This window comes from Pteronotus mesoamericanus, unplaced genomic scaffold (genome assembly GCF_021234165.1).
Source record: "Pteronotus mesoamericanus isolate MK-2021 breed Mesoamerican mustached bat unplaced genomic scaffold, CSHL_Meso_final scaffold_21, whole genome shotgun sequence".
In the NCBI taxonomy this organism is placed as follows: domain Eukaryota; kingdom Metazoa; phylum Chordata; class Mammalia; order Chiroptera; family Mormoopidae; genus Pteronotus; species Pteronotus mesoamericanus.
In genome coordinates this window covers 9607764-9634814 of record NW_026555310.1, presented here as the reverse complement: position 1 = coordinate 9634814, position 27051 = coordinate 9607764, and the positions used below count along the sequence as shown (strand labels likewise).

Sequence of the window (27051 nt, the reverse complement as noted above, 5' to 3'; positions counted from 1 at the left end):
AACAGTTGAGTATAATTTAAAACTGAACACAAAAACTGTAACACATACAGCTTTGTTTTTCAAGGAAAGGTTTAAAGGGATGCTTTTATTACCATGAAAAGAAAAAAATGTTTCTCAGAGAATTTTAGAATGGAAAATACCTGATATATCCTAACAATTTTGAAGAAAAAGTAAATCATGACCAAATATCAATTACATCTGTAATCCAAATACTTCCTAAAAAGCAAATGTAATAATAATTCTATATCCACATTTAAGTTAATGATTTTATCCTGCACCTTCAGTCAACATTTTTCAATATATCATCAATAAGAAACACAATAGGCCAGATCATACAAAAAAAATTTGTTCCAATGATGAAAAAATAATTAAAAGCAAGCTTACTGGAAACATTATAAATATATACATTAGAGATTTTGGGAACAGCAGTAAGAACACATCTTAGTAATAGTAGGGACTATTTAAAACACCACTATAAAATAGCAGTGGATATACTACAATAAATGCACCTAATAAATTTTAAAAATTCGATTTGCCTTGAGCCAGTGAATTCATTAATTCAAGGACACATCTGGTATAAGATTTAATTTTTTTATATTTAGGAAATTTTTCTTTAACAATCATTTTTAACTAAGGGTATAGAGTAGACAAAACAATAACAAGCATTACTATTATACCTTCATTGTATACACTATTATTATGTCAAATAAAAGGGAAAACTAGAAACAAATACACAACTTACCATAGTGAGCACTGTTGAAGACCCCTGCCATTGTCCTGCATGATGAATTATCCCCACCACACACTCCACATTTGTCTTTCCTGGCTTTGGAGTTTAACACGTGATCACAGCCAGCTTGCTTCAAAATACAAAAAATTAAAATTAATATTATAAAAATGACTAATGATAAACATGGAGCTTTATTTTTAAATGTTCTTTTCACACATATTGTTTCAATTAATAGAAGATTTGATACAGCAGGATTTTTTCATACCTACTAACCTTGTTATACATCAATATTTTGACGTATCTGTTCACATGGTTGAAAAAGCAGTGTTTTCAGAGGGTCATCCACATACCTCCTATACCAAAATCACATGGGGTGGTGCTTAAGAAGGCAGAGTCCCAGATTTTCTGAATGAAAACCTTGGAGGTAAAACCTAGGAAGCCACACTCTAACAAACACTGACAATGAGGCTTATATCCATCACTTGGAAAGCCCCTCTTTAAAGGTTGTTCAAAAGGGACAAAAAGTATGACTATGTAACACATTAAAATAACTCCACAAAGATGTCTTTTGTGATTTTTTTTAACTCATGACACTGTAAGTCTAGGAATAAACTGAGTACAATTGAAACAGTTTATTTCTCCAAAATTAATATCCAGAATAAAGTGTTCATTAAAAGAATAATACATAAAGGTGAAAGTAAACAAGTAAATGGTTTGTTTCAGGAATTGAAAAGAACAAGTGCAGATGGTATCTTCTGCAATAACTTTTAGTTCTCTAGACTATTCTAAATTTGGTGATCAGAAAACTAAGAAAATTTTATAAACCTCATGAATTTTTATATACAAGGCAAGTATTTCCAAAATGAAAATTTCAACCAGATATTTTCTGAAAGTATTATGCATCTATATGTTTAGGTAACATCTATATGTTTTTCCATTTCACATGACTTTCTGCTGTTAATTTAGATAAAACAAGTTTTTCAGGCCACCGAGTGCCCTTTTTCTAGTACTTAAGGTATTCCCATTGTGTAAGTTATTATAACGTTCCTTTCAACATGTCATTAGCACTTTGTGTGCAACGCCTTTTATCATCTGGGTAACTGGTATTAAGTGTTTGATTATAGAGAGAACTTGTCCCTATTATGTTCCACTTAACCAAAAGAATGAGTTCACACAATTACACTTGTATCCCTTAGACAGCATTCACTATCCTAGTTTTCAAATTCATCACCCATTTCTAAGATTACCCTGTGCAATGTGCGTGCTTTCATTCAGGGTCTCAGTTGCTCACCTACAATCCTGCTAAGTCACCCACCTATCTCCAGTCTTCTCCTAATCCAATACATTCTGAACATTCTACCATGAAAATCACATTACGTCTTTTGCTCAATTCCAAATCCTTCTAAGAATCTCCAAGGACTTCAGGAAAAAAAGTGCATAGAACCACCACCAGCTAGCTCCTACCTCAAACTGTGGTCCCTTACTTCCCCACCTTTCCAAAACTTTCTCATCCTCAATAGTTAGCTAAGTCCTCACACCCTCCATGAGCATTCTCCAAAGCTTCTACCCACCACCCCATAAATAAGACATTCCTTCCTCAATAATGCCAAACGACCTTGCAGATGACTCAATAGCACTGCATTATAATTGTCTATCTGCCTATGTCCCTCACAGCTCTGTGACCTACTTGGGGGTTAGTACTCTGTTCCATCCTTTTATCTAACCATCTAGTAGATATTTAGTAATGTTTGATACATGTGCCCAAGAAGTAAGAGAAAAGGATGGAAAGAGGGAGGGTATCACTGCATTTAACACAGAGCAGGTGAAAGTCACTACAGAAGGTCCATCTGAAGAATCAAAAGGCCTTTACAACTCTTGTGTCCTAATCGTTATCTTTTCAGAAAGCAGACCGCATCCATTGCCTTCATTTTGAGTACCAGACCCAAAACAAAATTGGCAGACTTACCTTAATGCTTCATAAGTTATCCTCGATGGCAGAAAATCACCTAGTAAACAAAGTCTCCTAATGATACTCCTACAGACAGTATTGACTATCACCAAAGGTTGCCACATTGGAATCCACAAGAAAGTACTGTGAAATAATAGAAGTAGCAGTCTTCTGAAAGCCACTTTAAATATAATAAGTTTACTTACCCTACACAGCCCTTGAACGCAGATGTCATTAGTTTCAGTTCCACATGGGGTACCATCAGCAACCCTATCCTTCAACTGGTAGAAGTTAGTGGTTCCAGCAACCCGACAATAGAGTTTACAGCGATCTTTTATGGCAACTGTAAAAAAAAAAAAAAAAAAGTCAAATTTTCGGTGAACAATAATAGAATTGTGCATTCGTATGTCTCAAAAAAGATTCACACCAAAAATACTCTAATTACTTACTCCCACTGTACTTTGGAAGCCATCTCACATTAGGGGGAAGACCATTGATGTTGAAATGTTTACCATCAAAATCAGAGCACTGCTTCTCACGAAAGTCTTGCTTGCCTTTTGGACATGAATCAGTATTACATGACCGAAATTTCATCCTGCGGCCCACACAGTACTTTCCTCCGTTTCTTGGCCTAGTCAAATTCATTACATTTTAAAGCACATCAGTACAATATTCTTTCTGCCATTTACTTCCAAAACTGTTCCATTCCTTTCCAGGATGTCCCACTAACACTGTGTATATAACAGAAATATGTAGCATGGTTTTCAAGCAAGTCTAATTAGCAAGGCTAATAAACTAAAAACATCCATCTGAGTGGATACTGTGGCCTGGAGGGCAGAAATGATATCTGCTTCATGACTTGATTAACTAATAAGGAACTATAATGAGAATTTATATTAAAACTTCAAAGAAGTTTTGTTCATTTTATGGGGGGAAAAAAGACATAGTGAGCCAAAGATGATAACATAGAAAGATAATACCACATTAAATAAAAAAAGAAATGTGTGCCTTTGTCATATATATCCTACGTATCACTCAGTTCAAAGAGTTTCATGGCATCAATCTATATTTATCCATCTCTATTTCAATTTATGCTGGAAAATAAAAGTTCTTTCCTCAGCATTTTTCAACGTAAAGACTTCTAGCATAATTTAGTTATTCTAAAATTCAAATGAACTCAGATTTTATTCAGAATGTCATATTTCTGCATTAAAATTTTTGTCAATAGACAAAGTAAAATGTGTCACACTGCTTACCAAAATATATATCACATAACAATAAAAACATTTCATAATTGTTATGGAATCTCTAACTTCTTTTAATAATATCGAGGGGAGATATGCTTTAGTATTTATTCATGCTAAAGACATGGCTGCATCTATAATATAAGAAGCAAAGATAGAATATATGACTTGTCAAGTTACGAAAAGAAAACGTAATGAAACTATATATTTTGTCCAGGAGAGACAAAACATGCTTAAAAGGAGAAAGTAGCTTTCAACAGAAACACAATAACTATAAAAATACCATTATATTACTGTCATTATTTAGAGCAATGTCTCAAATACACACTAAATTGGGAAAAAATGGCTGTGTCTCAACTCAGATTCTAGAGATTATTTTTATCTATTCAGTTTTGTTAAGGTCTGAATCTACCAAGATATAAAGTAGTATGACTTAAAGTGTTCTGAAGTTTTCTGAATCTCAGAAACTTACAGACTGACCTCCAGTTTAGAAGTGAGTGAAACTGATGTTTAGTTTCTGGTGCCTTGAGATAATCTTAATTTACAGTGACATAAAAAAGACATACTCGGGGCGATTACAGAGCCTGGATGTGCTTTTGATTCCACCTCCACATGTTCTTGAACAAGAACTGTAAGGTCCCCATGGTCCCCATTCACCATCTACAGGACGTGTTTCCATTTCTTTGTTTACACATAGCCCATGGTGGCAATGCTATAAAAATAACACAGAAAGAAGTGATTCATGTAAATCTAATCAGAACACCACAGCAGCATAAAGATCAATAGAACAAAACGTATACAATTTAAAGCAAAATGTTAACTCAGATGTGATTACATTTAACACCATGTTATGAATATTTACTGAGTATCTACTGAGTAACTAAGAAAACCTATGGAATGCAAAAAGAATTAAAAATTTTCCTTTGCCTTTCAGATTTAGTCTCTTTAGGGGAGGGAAGATCTATACACACAAAAAAACTTAATAAAAAATATTTTTCAAAAGAAGCAAATATTAGATTAATACAATATATATATCCATGCTTGTTTTTATGCGCTTATCCATCATTTTCTTACTCTTTTAGCTTTTCTACTGTATTTCATCCAAAAGTCTTAATAATCACTGTGTTTCTTACTTGCATCAAGAAAATGGAAGCTCACAGAAGAATCTGCCGCAATCTCCCACAACCCTTTCTACCCACCCATCAGCATCTCAGTACTCAGCCTTTCTGCCTGTTTGGATAGAGAGAAATCCAGGATCCTAGCCAAAGTCAATCCCTCCACCCATCCACTTAATCTCAGTCCTTCTCATTTCTCAAAACATCACTCAGCAATTCTCTCATCTCCCCTACATCATCATTGTCCTAGTAAGCATTTAGAAACCTTATAAGAGTTTACAGAGTAATTTTATGTTTATTAAAGTTAATAAGTTAGAAATTAGCTAATATTTAATTTTCATTTTCATTGTTAACATAAAGTTTCCCATCTTAAACCATTTTCAAGTGTCTAATTCAGTGGTATTACATACATTGATGTTATGCAACCATCTATCAAACTGAAATCTTCACCTTCCCATTAAATAATAATTCCTCATCCTCCCTTCCTCCCAGTCTCTGGCAACCACCATTCTCTTTTGTTTCTATGAATTTGACTACTCTAGAAATCTCATATAATTGAACTCATACTGTATCTATCTTTATGATTAGCTTAGTTCACTTAGTATAATGTCTACAAGGTTCTCACATGTAGCATGCCCCAGAATTTCTTTCTTTTAAAAAGACTCAATCTGGGTGGTAGGAACACAATACAATATACAGATGTATCACAGAAATGGACACTTGAGACCTACGTAATCTTATTAACCAATGTCACCCCCATAAACTAAATTTAAAAAACATGTTAAATCAAATATTATTGTATGTATATACATTTTGTTTATTCATTCATCTGTTGATGGACAGTCGGGTTGCTTTACCTCTTGGCTACTGTAAGTAATGCTGCTGTGAACATGAGTATGTAAATATTTCTTCAAGACCTTGTACTCAATTTTCTGGGATACATGCCCCAGAAGTGGTATTGTTGGACCCTATGATAATTTTACTTTTAATTCTTTGAGGAACTGCCATTTTTTTCCCAGAGGAACATCTGTCTTACATTTTGAATGTCATCTTTTATTTTCCTAGTCAATCATTTTTATCATTTGGTACCAAAAAATGATCAGAAATTGTAAAAAAGAAGACTGGTCCTTTACTAGAAAGAGTTTGAAAATACTCCACTAGAATATTCTCATTGACATTGAAGCATACTCTTGTTTCTCCCACTTCAACAAAAACTTTTCTTAGATCTCACTTTCCTCCCAACTACTATCTTACTTTTCCTTGAAAGTGTTGTTTATGTTCATTGTCTAACTCCCTCTGCCTATTTTTTCATAACCCCACCCTAGCCAAGCTTTTATAACCCAACCTCCATGAGTCTGCTCATGTGTAGGTTTCCAGTGGCCTTCCACAATGTATAGCCAGTCAATGGCCAGTTCTCGGTCTGCTTTCCTTGACTTAGAAATACATGACGTAGCTAATTATTATTGTTTGTTGGGAAACACCCTGTCTGGTTTTAGGAACTGTAAATCCCACCGACAAGCTGGAGAGCCCCAAGGCTGGAAATAATCAGGGAGGCCTTGGAGAAACAGGCTCCTGAGGAGACATAATCTGTTCCCCCTGGCAGGGGCATTAGCTCCTGCCTCTCTGCTTTGCCCTGTAATGGTTGGTGATCCATGATGGTTAAGTTATCTCATGCAGAGATAACAACCTAAGAAAGATATTGGCCGGTATGGGCAGCAGACAAGAAATTGGGGGACATGGAGAAAAGGCAAAAAAGACCCTGAAACCTTGGCTCAGCTTGGGCATGGTTGGAGTCCTCATTCTATCCGAAAGAAGTCTCCTTATCCCTTGGCGGCTTCCTCTCCCCACCTGGCTCAGGCTCGAAACAATACTAGAGTCAGTCCTAAATCAGATCTGGCGGTTCCCAGGGAAATCAGGCCTAAAAGTAAATTCTTTAAAGTGTGCTTTGTTTTTCCCTCAGAAGCTACAGCCAGCTCACGCTGGGAAGGAAATTTACATTATTCACAGACCCTCACCCTATACCTTTAGGCATTCTTGTATTTACTACACTCTTGTGTTTAGTCATCTCTCTTGTTTACTAGTCTCCTCTCAGACCCATGTAAACTGGTGTGTTCCTATCATTTGTTTTCTTCAAAATAGCCCCCATTCTCTGTGAACATTAACATATGGATGTGATGAGATAACCTGTGCATTCCTGTTACCTGGCCCCACTGATAACCTTTTCAATAAAAGCCTCTGGAAAAAGGGGCTAAGGGGGCTTCTCAACTAAGAGGGAAGTGTCCCTGTCCCCTCTCTGGACAGAGAAGTGTTTGCAACAACTTGTGTTTCTTCCCCCCATCGGTGACAGCCTTGGGACAGGCTCTGCGGAATTCAGAGTCCCTGATCCCATCTCAACTGGGCCCGGATGGTAACCCTCAGATCCTGGAGTGCCATGCTCCCCGTGACGCGCTCCGTCCCCCGACACTACAATTCTTGATGCATTATTTTTCTATTCATTTCCAGGGCTCCATACTCTTGGTTTTCTTTCTTGTTTAACACTTTTTTACAGTTTCTTTTGCTGTTTCTTCTTTCCAACTTTTTTTTATCTTTTTTATTGTTTATGCAATTACAGTTGTTTCCTATTTTTCTTCCTTTCCCCACCTCCACTCACCCTTACACTCTCCCCTCCCTAAGTCAATCCCCCAATCGTTGTCCTTGTCCATGTCCATGGGTCACGTGTAAGTGTTCTTTGGTTAATCCCTTCACTATCTTTCACCCAGTGCCCCACCTCATTCCCCTCTGGACACTGTCAGTCTGTTCTATGTAATTATGCTTGTTTCTATTTTGTTCATTAGTTCATTATATTCATTAGATTCCACATATAAATGAGATCATGTGGTATTTGTCTTTCACTGACTGCTTTATTTTTCTTAGCATAATATTCTCCAGGTCCATCCATGCTGTCACAAAATTTAACAGTTTCTTGTTTACTGCTGCATAGTATTCCATTGTGTAAATACTGAAATGTCCCCAGGCTCAGAATCTGGCCCTTTATTTTTCTCTGTCAATAATCACTCACAGTCCAGATCTTTCTCCTGATCTACATACTACATATACAACTGCTTCCTCATCTTCACTTGAATGTGTAATAAACATTTCAAATGTAGAAACCCCAGATCAAATTCCTACCCTGCCCCCTCAATCTCTTGAGTTGACCTAAGTAGCAGGCCCTTAATAAATCTTTTTTGAATGAATGAATCCCACAGGCAAGTTTATTAGAAGAAAAAAAAAATGGTTTGGGCCTTCCATTAGAACAAATCATTCAATATAAGAAAGCCACATTAGGAGTGAAAACAAATTCACAGAATGGAATGTACTATGTGCATGTAAATATTATTGGCATCTTCCAGAAATATTTCAATAATCCCTGCATGCACTCGTGTGTGTGTATACATATGTATGAAATCAGAGCATGAAAAAGTTAAAATGTTATACTGTTGACCATTGAGTAAAAGAGCCATTTAATACTGGATATTGCTAATGCTAATGCAATATAAGAGCTCACTACTTTTAATTAATTAAAAAAGGGAATTTATATCTATCCTGGTCCACCTGCAATTACCGCAAACACCACCACTGTTTTCAATCTACATGAGCTTTAAAGTAGGTTTCCATGTCTCTAATTCTAACAAATCCATGCCCACTATAACATGTCATTGGGGAAATATTCAAATGGCTAATAAGCACATGAAAAGATGCTTAAGACTGGTAAAAATCAGGGAAATGTAAATTAAACCCATGATGAAACTCCGTGTTACAGCCACTAGAATAAATTCTGTTAAAACACTCACAATATCAAAAATTGGCAAGGAATGCAGGAAAACTGGAACTTTCAGATATTTAGTGGGAGTCTAAAATGATACACATATTTTGGAAAATTGTTTGGCACTCTCTTGTGAAGTTAAACACACACCTCCTCTATGACCCAGAAATTCTACTCTAGGTATTTGCCCAAGAGAAATGCAAACATATGCCCATAAGAGGACCTGTAGAAGGATGCACACTGCAGCTTAATTCATAACAGCCCAAAACTGGAAATGATCCAAATATCCATCAACAAAAGACTAGGTAAACAAATTATGGTGCACTTGTACAGTTGAATTATACCACATCACAAAGGAATGAAGTACCGATGCATACAACAATATGGATGAAACTCAAAAACATTATGTTGAGCAAAAGAAGCTTGACCTACCTCCCCTTCCCAAAAGGGTATACTATAAAGTTCCCTTTATATTAAATCAGGAACAGAGAGACTAATCTATAAAGACAGAAACATGGGCAGGAGCTGTCTCTGGAGAGAAGAGAAATTGTCAATAAAGAGCCAAGACTGAACTTTCTTGATAGAGATGTTGGCTATGTGTGCATCTACATTCAATAAAACCTATCAAATTGTACACTTAAGATAAGTACATTTACTCATATAGCTCAATTTTAAAAAAATATTTCTGCCTTGCCCTGGCTGGTCTGGCTTAGTGGGTTGACTGCCAGCCTGTGAACCAAAGAGTCCCTGGTTTGATTCCCAGTCAGGGCACATGCCTGGGTTGCAGGCCAGGTTCCCTGTGGAGGGGCACTTGAGAGACAGCCACACATTGATATTTCTCTCCTCTTCTTTCTCTCTCTTCTCTTCTCTCTAAAATAAAAATCTTTTAAAATAATGTTTACACCCAAATTGGATTTAGGCTGCTCAATGAATTAGTTATACACAGCGTACCTCTTAATGTTTATCAATCTATCAGTTATTATTTTAGTCACATGAATTCAAGCCTGAATGTCCATGGTATAGAGTAACTTTAAAATTTGCTAAGAAACTCAGGCCCAATCCTATATTTGAATCAGGTGAACATCTTGAAGCAAATCTTCTAATATCAAAAGCCAAGTGTTCAAACTGCCGAGAGGTCTTTTTCTCTGCTTACCCTCAGATCATCAGTAACGCTCACAAATGCCACCCCCACCTCCCCCCCAAAAACACAATTACTAATACTAGTCACAAGAATTGAGAAAAATAATCTTTTTACTAATTCTTACTTTCCAAATAGAAATCTTAAAGTTCAAATTTTAAAATTCAGTTCCAGTTTAAATCTATAAATTGAAGAATTTCACTAGATTTTTGATTTAATGAGTACTTCAGCAACTGCAAAAATTGCTGAAGCTCCAGATAAAACTTTAGTAATTCATTTGTGATGTGAGTGAAAAAACACATACCTTTTGAAGGAAAAGTGTTGCAAGAAAAGGTCAGTAGCTGGTACAAACATTTCAATGACACAGAAGGTGGTCAAGACACAAGTTCAGCTAGTGAACTGAACTTAAAGTTTTGACTTTTGCCTAACGTGAACTTGGGCAGCACGAGCCAACCCGTTGCTAAGCAGTGTTCCCTTTGCACTGGGGTAGCTCAGAGGAGGCTAACAGATTAAAATTTATTCAGTACAGACAGTATTTGCTACCATGGCCAAAATAACTTGACTTCACCCTAGAGCACCAAGTACAATCTGATTGCGTCCTCACATACAGCACGAACCTTTATCGCAGTGAGCCCTATCACTCGACATCATGTTGGCAGATTTACATAAATTCATGAATGATGTTAGAATGGTAAAGATGTAGTATGGTAGGCAGTTTATTGTAGGGATTTAATATGTACTTTAATATTTTTAGAACTAATAAGATCCAAAGGAGACACTTAAAACTTTTTGTTATACTTAACTGAATTTTATGGGAGAAAAATGTATGAAATGGTAATAACATCTTTGAATTCGGGAATTTGCTGAAATATTAGGACCTTTATGTCTATGCTCATTTTAATTAACAAAACTATAACAAACATGAATAACTACACAAACATGTAATTACTTTATGATAACTATATGTAAATTTAATATTCATTTGCTAGATCTTGAAAAAAAGGTAAAGTTATTCTAATTTACTAGACACCACAGTACATTAAAAAAGAACAAAACATGGCAATAACATTAAATCAACGAGCAGAAGTCGACAGCAAATGATGAAGAGCACTGAAAGGCAGAGCACCACATCCCTGGATAATCTCTTGACACAAGACTCACCCTTGGAGAAAACCTACCATCCCAGGACCACAGTTTGTTCCGTCTGCCAGGGGCATGTGCTGAGTACGACAGCCCTTGTGAACTCCTTCTGCACTTGTGCACCAGAGACGTCTGCATTGTTTCTGCAGAGTAACAAAGGGCAGGGGAGCAAGAGGAAAAGTAATGCCACAACCGCCAGATCAATTCAACATAATGCAGGTCATAAACTGATCTTACACAGTTCCTGGCTTCATGGTCAGAGCTGGAAATAATCAACAAAATATCTTTACTAAGTTGTAGCCATTGATTTTCCTCTAAATACATAAAATAACAGTAGTTAGTTTTTTTAAAACTTTTAGATTTTCATCATAGATTGAACAACAATGGGAGAGAAGAATTGGAGTGTAAGTATTCAAAATTATGTGAGACATTTTTCTCTCTTTGCAATACATTTTTCTAAAGGACTTTTTGTTGTTAAATGTTATTCACAAGGAGTTTCCAAAAGCCCCCTTTGATCCAATGGTGGAATGTATGAATAATGTGCATAGAAATACTGTATAATGTATACTGGTTTCCTATTTTGTGAATATAATGCCGACATTCAACTTTTGAACAAAGGGTTCTGAAGTTTTCACAAGAAACAAATCTATGGAGGCTCACTGGAGCTGTCCCCAAGGTAATTCTTTACTTTTTCTGAATTTAAAATCAAAGTTTATTTAGTGTCCAACTCAGGTAGGAAAGGGAAAGAAATGTATCTTTCATGTAAAAAAATAAAGTAAACTTTACACCCTCCATAGTGGGTGCTTAAAGGCTTATTAAATTTTGTAACTATGAATTTAAGACATTAGGAACAATATTCACTATTGGAGTATGCTTTGTATGTCCCTGCACTCACTGTGAAGTAACTTTCATTCATTCATTCCACAAGAATTTATTCTATGGCACCTATTATGTGGCAGATCCTTAACTGAACACTGGGAACATCTTTAGTTAAATGAATAAATAAGGATGTATTTCTGGTCCAATGATTCTCAGCACTACCAAACCTATAAAAAATTCTAAAAATAACTTACAAATAGTTTAATGAACACTAAATAACAGGCCCCAAATTTGATTTGTCTTCATTCAAATCTATGTAGATTAAAATGTAGTCTATTACATACCTGGGTCCTTTAATACAACTCATTATCAAAATATGAAAAAGTCTCACATAATTTTCTCCCCAATCCCCAAAATAATATTATTTGAAAGTAAACATTTAAACCCCTTTAATTTTAAAAATCTCCATGGCTTTATTTCTAAGTGGGAATACTTTGTAGGATTTTGTGAGTTAACAAAGATATTTTTTTAAATACCTAACATAATACCTGACATACTTTGCCATTGTTTTAACCTCTTTCTGACAAACACCAAATTTTTCTAACATTTAAAAACTTTTAAGATATATTTAGTTTACCTCCTGTTTAAGAGAATATATATTTTTAAATATATTTTAACTACAACTTTATCGTAGTTCTCAAACAAAAGGAGAAAATTTTTCTTACCAAATAGGGACACACTTGGGATCCAGGACCAAACATAAGTTCACACTGCTTGTTTACATCATACATTAATCCAGGAAGTTGTAAAGACAGATCATAGATTCTTCCATTTGGTTTGTCAAGGAGGCAATCCCCATGACCAGTACTGTACCAGTGATGAAAAATAAAATATTGTGACATATATAGGTGCATGTCTGTATAAGATTCTTTATCACATTTTCTGTAGTTCTGTACTTCCAAACAGAATATCAATATTTTTCATAATTTAAAACCCAGCTCAAATCAAAGTCAGTAAGAAACCCTCACTGTTTACAAAAAACTTATGTTTGTTCTTATTTGAATCCTACTACTGTCTTGAAGGTACAATTTTTTAAAATCCATCAGAATATAACTTATGAAACATTCATATGTTGACCATATTATACTTTTGGTCTACTTGGCTATCCAATAGTAATGCCTTATATCTAAAAGTCAAAATGTAAAAAAGTTTTCAAATCATTTGAGGAAGTACATTTATAGTTCTAAACAGCAACAAAACAAAGGAATTTCAAAAAGTATTATGCCGTCTCCACCTCAAAGCGGTTTTTCAAGAAAGGACTATGACACAAAGTCAGGAATGGCAACTTCGGGACTTCGTTTATGGTTGCACCACTTCCCAGGATGCATGAGTGTTGACAGGTCATTTAATCGCCCTGAGCCCTAAGTCTCCTCATCTGTATATTGAGAGTGATAATATCTGCCTCGCAAACTATTAGAGTACACAATACATTTAAAAGTGGTAAATGGCAGGGGAAATGCTAGGTCTGAATTGCAACACATAAAAAAATTTTTAGGAGTAAAATGCAAACAACTTTCCATGGTTTTGAACAACCATTTGTACAGAGAATGTAAGCTCAGAATTAAACAATGAAAAATTAAACAGAAATTGAACCCCCTTGAAAGAACATACAAATTTCAAATTTTATAACCTAATAAATGTTCAGTAATTGAACTAAAATCGCATAAAATCAGACTTACTCCAGGAATTCAGTGATATATTTCTGACTACATTTTGACCATGTCCAGGGACTTGTATGGTAATTTAAAGTTGGAGCCATCACATGATATTGATGTTTAATTCCAGTTTCCTTACATTTAAAACTATCATCATGTGGAACATTAAATCTAAAAATAAAACAGACACTTAAAAAAGAATACTAATATATGTATACAATATTAGTAACAATCTCTTGAATTTGTATTATAATATAAAATTCAGATAAGTCTGGTTACATCCAAACTTGTACTGTTGATCTCTCCATAAAGTATTCTATAATTAGGTTATCTTTATATTAAGAAGCACATAATCTCTGAGAAACACTAAATTATAATTTCGATCATTAGAAGTCTGTTAATACAGTATCTGACTCTAAACAATCAAAATATTTTAATTCTCACTTACCTCATCACAATATGAACAAAGCATTCACATAAAAATACTGGCAGTTTTCAACATGCATATCTTAGAGATGTGGAAAGATTAGGTAAAGGCAACACCATGCTAAATTCCATACCACTGATTATTAGTACAGTATCAAAAGGACTTGTTCAATTACTAATTCCATGTCATTCTATAATGTCTACATATCTTATATGAAACAGTCTAAGTTTCTGGTCTATAATCAATAAGTGATGAGAAATAGACTGGAGTAATGAAAACATTCCTAAAAAGCAACCAAATCTTCACAACAAGAGTAATATTAAATAATTAGCTGATTAGCAACAGGTCCTATGCATCCTTCTGAGGGCCCAAGTACAAACTCGCAGTTAAAGGGAATGTTGAAACTACTTTGCAGGCTGAAATTTGTACTTAAGTCAGTCTTTTAATTCAACTACTTACCCATATTCTAAAGACACCTAAAAAGTTTCTCAGAAAGAAAATTAATGTCTAAGATGGTGCACTCTGCAAGAACATTCTTCTAAACCAGCAAATGGTGCTTTTCAGATGTCACTGCAATGTGTCTACGGCCCTCAGTTACACTCCTGATCCCATACCCTCACTTCAAGAAACAATTTAAAAATATGAGTGTGCATCTTGCCAATGCTCATGAGACATAACCATCCTAAGTGGGAATTGAAGAGGCACTCATCTAATAAAAATGATCTCCACTTGGAGTTGTCCCAGCAGAACACTCTAATTATGCCAAAGCATGACCAGGAAAAATAAATGCAGTTAAACTAAGAGGCAACTCAAGCCTCAGTTCCTTATTAGCCATTAACCAAGAAATCCCAGGAGTTCTGGGGGTGTGTCAGAATCATTCTGCACAGGATGAGTTTGTATAGAGCTTTCCAAGGGAGCTCTCAAGGTAACACTGGAAATCGCGACCTCCATTCTTATAGTCCCTTAGTAGAATTTTTAATAATATAGGAACAAATAAATGAATCCCACATTTTTAAAAAAAAAAAAACAACAAAAACAAAAAACAGCTATGGATCTGGGAGGAAAAAAATTTATAAATCTTTTCATTATTAAGGAATTCCCATATACCACATTCTCTGCTGAGGCTCTGAGCTATAAGAGCAAGAAATGACTTGGTATTACAAATATTTTTGGGAGTTGCCCATAAGCAGGAGCCCCTGTAGGCCCTCCCATAAGATGGTAGAGGACAGTACCTGGTCATGTATAGGATAACAAGGGATAGAGGCCAGAAGTGCTTGTCATGTAATCCAATACAGTAAATGAAATAAAAGAATTCCCAAGTTCTAGTTCTTTGTTTAGGCTGTTGATCTGTGCAGCCTGTCTGACCTAACATAAATCACAAAAGAGCCCGAGTTAGCATTTCAGAGATAAAAATTACACTAAAAAATATTTTTTAAGACATAAAGGTGCTAATTATTCAATGGAAGATGGAATTTTAGGCACATTAAGTAGAATGAATAGAAGACATGTACTGAGGTGGCAGAAGGTACTTACACGTGCCCAAGCTCGTGGGCTATGGTAAAGGCAGCGCTGAGTCCATTTTCTTCACTAATAGAGCAGCTTCGTAAAGGATCACACAAGGTACCTAATTCTGCTAAACCTGAAAAATTTCACATTTGTATTTCATCAAAAGGGGAAATACCAAATCATAAAGAATTAAATTTTAAAGCATTCACCATTGGCATCACTACTTAGAAATGAATGCAAAGTTGGCTGTTAATAGTACATGAACGTTTTATAAGGTAAAGAAAAAAACAATGATTTGTTTGCAGCTGAAATCTTTTTAACAAATTTTGGTTTCCTTTACTAAAGAAATAATCCAAAATATGAGGTGAGCAAACAATTTTTATAAAAAAAGAAAAGGATATTTGTTGCAGAAAGGATACATTTTTAGACCACATTAGTGTCGATTATAAGAAAAGCAATGAATAAAATTGGTAATAGAATAACTAGTAAGAAAAAGCATGGGTCCCTATAGTCTACGAATTTCTTTAATTTTTAAAGTTTTCAGGCAGCATGTAATTATTCAGTTGTCACAATAATTAAATGAATAAATATAAGATAGGGGAAAAAGTAGGTTTACAGTTGTTCATATGGAAGATACAATAAAACATAATAAATACAAGAATAAACTCTGTGTTTCACTTACAACTGTAAATCTACCTTTGACCCACCCTGTGTATGTTACAGGCTTGTGACAAGAATTATTACAAGCACTTAATTTTGAAACTATTTCAGCTATCATTATTATCATTACCCTTGACTCAACAAAGAATACTAAAAACACTTTCATTTTTATCATTTATGTTCCTAAATGTCATTATGATTTATGTACACTGGAGTGGCTGAAAACTACAAAAAAATTAATGGGACTAGGAGACCACCCACTTCCACATGAACATTCCAGAATGTCCAGCATTAAATCAATTAAAAATAGTAAGATGTGGCAGACATATTCATACTTAACTTTTAGTATAAAGATGTATCAACGGGGCATAGTTAATGTAAGAAATATATTCGATGGATTCTTGTTAAATGATTAACTGATAAAATATATATATAACAAAGCCAAAGAATAGTTTGCAGGAAGAGAATGGGGTCTGTTGCAATAATGAAGAGCAGCAGGTGTCTATTTCCACATTTGTAGATTAGTTTCTAAAGGGTCCTCTTAATATAAAGAAATTAGACCATTAATAAAAATTACTTTTTAATGAATACTGACCTCACATGTTTTACAAGAATGATCAAGTCCCAACCTCCAAAATCTAACACACATATTCTTTCTGAGCCCCTCTCTCATCCAACATGCATGCACACCCACACACATTAACACTTGATATAAATCCTAAAGGGTAAGCAATGAATAGTTAAAGAAAGAAGACACTCTGAAGGCAAATACTGACTAAAGCAATATGATCCAGTGCTAAGGGCTTGCTAGAGAAAGCTGCAAGATACAGGGTCTGATGCTGATTTTCCACATTAAGTCAGGGACCCTGGTTTACACCCTTTGGATAACAGCAAAAACAAAACAAAATAAAAACAGAAAATCCTCTCTGAAAGAAGTACATTCTTTTTAAGCAGTTCACTCCTAATCTCATGGATTACTATTAAGTAAATATGAGCTCATAATCAAAGATAGCCAAACACACAAACAAGTCAACACAGGAGAAAGCAGAAACCACATATTTGGCCTTCAACGATTTAAGATACGGAGAACTGTCAGAGATGGTTATAAAACTCCAAGTGAAATGTTTGAGTAAACATGAAAGGCAATTACAAATATGAGCAAATATAGAAAGAATGTAAACAAAATGAATACAGATTTTGAAGAAGAACTAATCAGGATCTATTAAAAGGAAAGATATCTTGAAATGGAAAATTCAGGGGATGGTTGAAATATCAAATTAGAAGCAGCCAAAGAGAAATAATAAAATGCATGTTAGAGCTGCTTGGATGAAACATGAGGGAAGAAAGTGAAAGCATGGAAAACATAATGAAAAGACCTCATACAAATGTAATTGGGGTGCCATGAGAGAACAGATGGAATGTAAGGACAAATGATTTTTAAAAATAGATGAGGATGGGAATTTTTTAAAGTTGAAGATATTAATCAATGGCTATAGGGGTCACAACATATCCCAAGCAGAACAAATAAGACATCTATATTGATATAATTTTAATAAAACTGCTTTCTATCCAAAATAAAGAGAGGATCTTATATGCAGCCAGAATAAAAAACTGATCACCAAACATCTACAGTTGAACAGACTACAATTTCTCAATAGCAAAAGTCAAAAGGGCAACAAAATGACCTCAGAATCAAGGTTTAAGACATAAGAAGAAACTATGAAAATTTTGTAAAAATGGGCACAAATCTTATCAAATATTAAATATAAAACATTACCTTTAATACACATAGTTTACAAAATGGTAGAAAATAGACAATATCATGCAAGGCAGATGGAAGGTGAACCAAGTTTAGGTAATCTAAGATAATCTGTTTAGGAGAAAGCTTTAGATAACATTGAATATGCTAATAAAAAGCCAGAGTCGCCTCAAAAATAATAAAATAGTTTATACAATTTTCAATCCACATAGAAAATAGTAGAATAGGAAAACTAAGTTAAAAACATAATTAAAGTTCAAAGAAGTGAAGACAGGGAAGAGAAGCACAGTACAAAATGGGATAAACACAAAGCAAAACCAAAATGGTATATTTAAGTCAATATATAACAATAATTACAATTAGTGTAAATGGACTAATCTTGACAGTTAAACAAATTATAAATGTTATTTTAAATATCCAAATATATGTTGTTTTCAAGTAAAACACCTAAAGTATAAGGGTGTTGGAAACTTGAAGGAAAATATATATCCAACAAATACTGCAGAAAAAGTTGGGATAGGTACATTATTGTCAGATATAATATTTTAAATATATAACTATATGGACTTTATTTAAAAAGGCATTATTAGGTATAAATAGTCACTACACAATTGTAAAAGGTTCAATTCAAACTTAATATGTATTAAAAACATTAGCCTGAAGAATTGTAATACTCTATGAAGACAGTTAACAGATATATACTTATGTTTCAAGTCAGTGACCTAATAAGCAAAAAATTAGTAAATATATAGCTGATTTGAACAACACAATGAGCAAGTTTGATTTAAAAAACAAAACTCTGTGTACCATAGTTAAAGAATATACATTCTTTATTTTAAAAATACATAGGGCATTTTTTAATTGACTACATAATAGACCATAAAGGTAATAGCAAACAATTTCAATGAATAGGTATCATATAGAGCATGTCCTCCAACTACACTAAAATTAAACTAGAATTCAATAATAAGAAATTTTTAAATGTTTTTCTAAATAAGTCAAAGAAACCATGGTAGAATTTACATCTACTTAGAATTTTTTATAATTTGGAATGACATAAAAAATAACTATCAAAATTTGTGGGACACAAAAACATAATACATTGAAGTAAATTGATAGTCTTAAATTTTAAAAAAATTTAGAAGATACTCTGAATGTTAATCAGCTAAGCAGACAATTTACACTACAAATTAAACAGGAGTAAATTAAAAGAAATAGAGCAGAAATTAATGAAGTAAAAACAACAGATAAAAAGCCAATAATTGGCCTTTTAAAAGGATAAAAGTGATAGACAATTATCCAGTTCGAATTTATTAGTAATCACAGAACTAAACAGTGTTACTGCAATAAAATATATTACATTCAGATTGGCAAAAATGAGTAATCTGAAGATAGGAAATTATCAAAGGAATGTTGATGCACTCTTTATAAAGATGCAAATTGGTACAACCACTTTAGAAAATCATTTGGTAAAACTTTTAACATTGAACATTAGCACATTTACTGACATAGCAATTCTAACCATAAGACTATACCCCAGCTTTTAAAGTTCACAACAGAACACAGTTGGAATCAGCCCAAATAACCACTGATGGGATATAGGGTATGTGAACCCTGGATAAAGTATTATTATTCAGCAGTGAAAATACATGAACTGCAACTACGAAGCTCACAGAGAAGCAAAACCAAACGGTTTATTTTAGGAACACATACATACGTAATAAAACTTTTTCAAAAAATGGAAAGATCTGGTACATAAAAAATTCACTGTACTGGCTCCCTCTTGGAGAAATGCAAGGGGACAGATTAGGACTTAACACAAGCCATGTAACGGTATCAATAAAATTCTAGCTCTTAAACCTGGTGATGCATTCATGGCTATTCATTTTATTACTTTGCTTTAAATTTGCATATAGGTTATTAAGCATTAATTATATGAGTCAATTTTGTATTATAAATTAAAACACCTTAAAATATGTCAAGCTTCACACAGCAATTGATATTTAGTAACTGACACATATTATACTTTAAAATTTATAGAAGCAGAATCAAATAATAGTGACAACTATAATCATTAATCAAGACAACTTATCAAAATAAAAAATAAAATAATCTAAACATCATCTTAAATAATTCAGTAAGTAATTATGTAGGCTATATTTAATTTATAAAATAACTTACCTAATGTGTCACATTTCTCTCTAGCTCCACAAATGTCTTCCCTTTAAAAAAAAAAAATTTATTTTGAAGCATTTTCAGAAAATATTTTTGCAACAAGCCAAAACAAGGATCCAGAAGCTTTAACTATTGCCACAAACTGACTTCTGAAATCCAGTTCTTAATAAGCTCTCGATAAGTTTAAACATACAGCTGTACATATCAGTAAGCAATGGGTGATATATAAAAATGATTGCTGTAAATAGATGATGCTTATCCAAGTTCAATGAAAAGCTTTCAAAGTGTATTTTTCACCTATCTGCCTTTACTTATACAGTATATATCATATAGTTTACTATTTTCTTTTTTTTTTTTTTTTTTCACAAAATGAAAGTTTATTTTAATGAGGAGACATTTACACTGTAGTTTTTGGTGTTTTTTGGAAAAGCTACATTTAACTCTATTCTGAAACTCTTCATTTTTAACAAAATGTTACAGGTAAAAACAAAAACAAAAACAAAAACAAAAAACAAAAAACCTTTTTGTCCAAAACAATTAATGTCATTCTGAGTAAAAAAAAATTATAAATTTAAATTTTTAGCGTATTTTATTTTTTTTATTTTTTTTTTAATTAATTTATTTACTTTTTAAATACATTTGTCTCTGCTTTCCCCCCCCTCTTTCCCTTGCCCCCTCCCACCTTCCCTCCCTCAGCTCTTCCCCTTTGGTTTTGTCCATGAGTCCTTGCTATATGTTCCTTGACTTTCCCCTTCCCTTCCCTTTCCCTGCCCCCCGCTTCCCTCTTGTCTCTGTTGATTTCTTTTCCTTTCAGTGTTGCTGGTCATATTTGCCTTGCTTCTTTGCATTGTTGGTTAGGTTCCGCTTATATAGTTTACTATTTTCTTAATGTCTGAATGTCATTACAAGCCTCACTGATTATTCTCTGCTGTAAAATAATGATGTTCTCAGGTGTTACCAAAACTGAGATTCTCTTTGGTAACACCTGAGAACTGAGATGCTTTAACTATTCTCAGATGTTCTCAGTTTTTGTTTCTTTCTTTCTTAGTCTTTAGCCATTTAACTTGACAGTTCCCTTGTCTCTTTCCTTACAGTCTCCTCTTACAGTCCCTTTCTCTCTCCTGTCTTTAAGCTATTATCTATTGTCTTTGTTGCTTGACCTCCAACTACAGTCCAGGGCAGAACCATGCACATTGATAATAAAATACTATGTATAAAATTAAGTCAATTCTGCTTTAGTTTTGCAAAGACTCAAAGCACATGGACTATATGTCTCCAGTTACATATGGACTAAAAGTTTTCATTTCAGGGTTCTATGAAGCTGAGATTTCACCAAGTCCGACCATCAAGTGAGATTTATTTCCTTTCATCAAACCACCAACAAAAAATACCCAACAAACCTAGAATTTAAGTATGCTGCTAGCTTCAAAATGGCTGAAATAAAGGTGTGAATTAACAATGTATACTGGTGCTTGTAAAATGGATAATCATTTTGTAATAGCAGAAGCTGTTTTTCAAATAGTTAAATAAGCTTGAGAAAAACCCTAGCAAAAGCAGCCTAGTAACTAAGCTTCAAAACAAGAAAATAAGAAAAAGATAAATTTTTTTAAGTAGAAGGACCACTTTTATTGGACAATCAAGTAAATTTAAAAGCCCTTCTAAGTGACTCAAAGATCAAGTGGGGAAATTAACAAACCTGTTCTCAGTTTCCTAAATTAATTTCTAAGTATTTTCCTAATTCTCTTATTCTGCCACTAATATAGTAAGGTAATTATTTTGTCTAGGTTACACCATAACTAAACAACCTAACACTACTGATTTCCTAGGAATCGACTAGTGTACTGGTCTGAAAGAATAAAAGAATGCTTTTTCATTCATTAATACCTTTTGTAATACAAGTTCTCATAGAACTGCTGTTTAATATTAATAAAGAATTAAGGCAACAAGAAGTATCAGGGATCATGAAGAAGAGACAGGGCAAGTAATTACAGTTAGAAGTGCTATATTTCTAAACTGTACCTAGTGATAAGAACGGCAGTATCATGGTGGGAAGGGTGAGTATCATCAAGAACATTCTGAGTTTGTTGCCACAAACAAAAGTTGCGTAACGTGGTAGCTGCATTAAAACTGACGACTGGTCCTTCCTGTGCGGAAAAACAAAAAAATAAAAGCAATTCAGTATCATGCATAATATTCATGGTGTCTTTTCCCTCAGAGCTTGTCAGGGTCCATGCAATTTATCAAATAGCATTTTAATAAGCAAATGAACTGGTATTATCTCTCCATCGCGTGTCAAACTTTTTTTAGCAATACTTTCAACATTGTGTTCAAAACAGAATCTATATAGACCTTCTCAATATGACCATCCAGTACTTAGGATCAAAAAACAACCTTCTAAAAATTACCTTATTTTAAATCTTTCAACCAAAGGTTTATAAAATGAATGCCTGGATGTTTTTAAGCTTACATTTTTAAGTTGTTTATTAACATTTGTTACTTCCTCTGCTGTTATTTCATTTTATTTCTATCACAAGAGAAAAAGAATCAAGTTTTTTAAAACAAATTTTTATTATTTAAAATATCTAATTTATAATAAGTAGCTATATATTCATGCTAGGAGCCTACTACAACTAAGATTACTAATTTTAGAACTTTTTTTACCTGTTCATTATGAATTACAATTAATTTTACAATTACTATGTTTATAAGATTTCCAATACTTGAGTCCTTGTAGATTGCTGCAACCTGCAAGGGTAAAAGAATGTAGGATTAGATGTCTAAAATGAATATTTCTTTTCAAAAGTAAATTGAAACCAGTCCAAGAGCATCAATTCTCCAACTTAGTTGCAGATTGGAATCTCCTAGGGAGCTTTTCACAAATCCTGAGGCTCAGGCCACATCCTTTACCAATTAAGTTAGAATCTCTAGGGTTGAGATTCAGTCATCAATATCTTTTAAAATTCCTCAGAAATTATTTTTTAGTGATTCCAATGTGAAGCCAACTTTAAGAACCAGTATCCTAACCCTTACTACTGAGATTTGTCCATAATCAGGAGCATCCATATCACAGAGTGATTAGAAACACAAAATCTCAGGCCCTACTCTGGACTAGTCAGTCAAAAGTCTGCATTTTAATAAGATTTGAACATGCATCAGAGTTTGGAAAATTCTGTTCTGGATGATTCAGCAAGAAATTCACTTCTGTGTCACAATTCACAATTTATGTGCCCACAATACCACATAATAAATAAATAGTTTCACCCATTCTTTTCTGGTAGTTTTACCTGATCTCTTCTGCCATCATTGCATATTTCCAATTCTGAGTATGCTTTACAATTTTTAATGTTTAGCATTACCGGAGATCTATTCATCCAGAATCATATAAAGCCACAGAAGAGGTTACGGGTCACAACCTGGTTCTTAATTCTCCAAAATTGGAGAATGCAGTCTATCAGGCACTCTGCAAGGGCTCAGTTTGTGACTCATAGTTAAGATGCTATCCAGTTCACTAATTCATACCCTCTTGTAGCTATCATGGAAGTTATAACTGCAGTAGGAGTAGCTTCCATGGCCAATGCCTCTGACTTGCTCTCCTTTAGTGACATAATTCTATGGACCTGGACTACCTATGCAATAACTTGGCTTCTAAAACCTGGATCACCATCTCCTGGGCACACGCCCAAACCAAGACAGCAATTACTTCCTGAGGTACTACTTTTTTTTAGTTATTTAATAAATATTCAGCACCAACCCCTTGCTTTGTTGACTGGAAGACATGGTCACTGATGTTGGGGGGAATGCAATTTGCTAGAAGTATCAGTAGTGGACCCCTCACTCCATCAGCCAAAGCTGCTTCAATACAATGAATAACATACCTGTTCCTGCTGCTTCCGGTGCCATGCAAAGCACGACCAGAACCAGGGCCACGAGCATCCCTGCAGGGTTGGCGTGGGCTAATACATTCCTGTGCCTTTGCTATTGTTTTAGCAGTGTAGCCACAAACACAGGTTTGCCATCTCCCCTTGAAGTGATGACTTTGGCTTTGGGGGTGGCATTTTTTGGCAAGAGTGGTGGTCACCCCAGTGGGTTTGAAAGTTAAGATGAGGCCAATCAGATGATTGGTGATTTCATGCAGGTCTGTTAGCACTGCAGTATTGCTCCCTTTAAAATGGAAGCTGTGGAAATCTATCATCTGAATGGATAAATAGTCATTTTCCATGCAACTTTTAAAAATATATCTACTGTAGAAAACGAAGTATACCCATATTTGTGACTTCAGGGTTATACTTTGATTCTGTGAGTATAAAAGTAAATGCATTTCTAAGTCAAATTACAAGATAAATAGAGTGCCTCAAAGGTATGCACAAAGGCTTTTTCCCTACTAAGGATAAAATGGTCATGAAGACTTCGTTGTCCCAGGTATTCATACATTCGCAGTTCACCAGAGAAAAGAGTGGAAGCACTCTGAGTATAGAAATGGCTTCTTTCTCTACTCATTGCCCCAAATGCTGTTGACCACAAATGACAACTTGGATGTTATAATATTAGCTATAAAACATATAATCAAAAAATATTTACAGTTCAGATGGAAACAGATGCTGCACCTTTATTGAAAAGTGACCGACCAACTGGCTGGAATTTGGAAATATACTCCCGGTGTTCTGAGAGCATATTTTAAAATATATTAGTACAGCAAAATTTCCTTAAAGTATAAGGGAAAAGATAATTCAAAATAATTATTACACAATACAGATAATGTTACAAAGCACCGTCTTTAAGTTAAACAGACCCAGGTTCAAATTCTAACAGCCACTGTTTGATGATATCTATGTATCAGGCTGTCATGAGAATTAAATGAAATGGTGCACAAAAGCCATTTAGGTTAGGACCGGGTCATAGGTGTCAATGCTAGTTATTGTTATTACTACTTATAAAAACTTTTTCAGAATAAAAGGCCTATATTATATATAAGGCTAGTTTCAGTTCATGTGTTTCAAATTAGTTATCATAGTATACCCAAAAGTAAAGCAAAGGATCTAAGAGTATCAGTTTCATTATTTCCTGCAATATATATTCAATACCTACTGCCTGTCAAACACTGTGTGTGTTGCTCACTAGATATAGAGATGAATTAAGGCATGATCTCTACCCTTAAACTCATTCTTCTCAGGGTAAAAGATGCAAACACAAATTTTTCAATGTAAATAATTCTCTATAAACACACCCCACCAAAACACCTCAGAGACTGATATTTTGCCTTTATATTAGAATGGTGTTTCTTTAAAAAGGCTGTATCTTCATTTAATTGTATGCACCTTCTATTGTTTCATATACTGACCTTTATTCTATATGCTCATACTCAGTATATGTATTTTATTATATCTGAAGGTTTAAAGATGCTATTACTGAATACCTAACTAAGCTTAATTGTGAATCAGGCAGATGAATGATCACAAGCCTATAAAGCTATGTAATATTGTTATATTACTGTAATTACTGCATTTGAGAATGCTATGTTAGAATTTTTATTGACCTAATTAAAATGTATTGAATCTTATATTCTTTAAGTGTGTGTTTCCCAGGCATATAGAGTTCATTTCATATTTATTCAGGTTTAAAATAGTAAGCATGAGTTCATAGGTATTTATTGAAAGGTATATAAATGATATAAATTATATTTAAATATTTTCAGGAAAATTCTATGCACAATATACTTTATGCAAAGCATGAAAAAATTACTGTCATTATACTGACAAATAATTTTGAAATAATTTCTATATAGAGTGTCAGCAAATGTTCATATATGACATACTTAGAAGCCACCTTCACTTTTTTATGATTTTAGTCATTTTTTAAATTAAGAGAATTGACGTAAGATGTATTAGTTTAGGTGTACAGCATAATGATTTGAGATATATATATTACAAGATAAGTTTAGATAAAATCTATTACCACACGTAGTTATAATTTTTTTTCTTATGAGAATTTTCAGGTCTATTCTCTTAATTTTCAAATATACAATACACTATTGTTAACTATAGTCATCATGCTGTACCTTACTTACACCCCCAGGAAAAATTTATCTTATAACCTTCAAAGTCATCTATTAAAAAACTGACTTAATAAACAAATTTTGCTTAAAATGATTGCTACTCTTGTCAGAAAGACCATTTTGTTTTTAAGTTAGAAAATGATGACATTCCACATATTTACAAAGTAAATAGATGCAAAGAATAAGGAATAAGACGTACACTGAGTTGAAGAAAGGAAAAGGAAACATAGGTGCTCATACAGTGTGAAAGTAAACCATTATTTTTATTTTGGTGTGGTTGAAAATTTCCCCATTGTGAATAATATCAGTAAAAGCAACACAAAGAACTGAAAGCAATAATGTTAAGTCAATGTAATGAAATGTAATGCAAGTGAGGGTTTTTAGTTGATAAATGCCTCAAAATAGCACTATATTTTAATAAACAGGGCTAATTTCTGAGTATCATATGATACTCAAGTTTATATTATTAAATGTAAAACAAGGTGAATATTAAAGTCAAACCTTTATAAGCACTTTGGAACATAGAGGTCTCTGACATAAATATTTTCAAGGTTTGTTAAACAATAAGTCATTGAATATCAACATGAATATCCTGAAGAAAATAATTGCCTTAGTTTATATATACTTTGGTGGTTTGATAATGTATGCATAAATGCCATTTTAATGTGATAATGTCACCTAAATTCTCTAACAATAGAAGTTTTGGAATAGCAAGTAATTGAACATTTCTGCTCATTTAACACACTTATTTCTTTAGATATACTATACACCCACCACAACTGTGTTTGTCCCAGCTAATTTCATGTTAATTCCAAAACCCT

General features: G+C 33.7%; 1 protein-coding gene across 1 annotated transcript in view; it reads right to left on the bottom strand.

Moving 5' to 3' along the window:
- Nucleotides 1-27051, bottom strand: part of ADAMTS20 (ADAM metallopeptidase with thrombospondin type 1 motif 20) — a 163588-nt gene that overhangs the window by 80493 nt on the left and 56044 nt on the right. The window contains exons 5-15 of the mRNA XM_054591215.1: nt 22840-22923; nt 22198-22322; nt 20185-20225; nt 15612-15717; nt 13676-13822; nt 12662-12803; nt 11156-11260; nt 4489-4634; nt 3128-3309; nt 2885-3021; nt 743-860 (exon numbers count right to left, since the gene is read on the bottom strand). Of these exons, the coding sequence (XP_054447190.1) occupies nt 743-860; nt 2885-3021; nt 3128-3309; nt 4489-4634; nt 11156-11260; nt 12662-12803; nt 13676-13822; nt 15612-15717; nt 20185-20225; nt 22198-22322; nt 22840-22923 (1333 nt within the window). The remainder of the gene's footprint in view (nt 1-742; nt 861-2884; nt 3022-3127; nt 3310-4488; nt 4635-11155; nt 11261-12661; nt 12804-13675; nt 13823-15611; nt 15718-20184; nt 20226-22197; nt 22323-22839; nt 22924-27051) is intronic.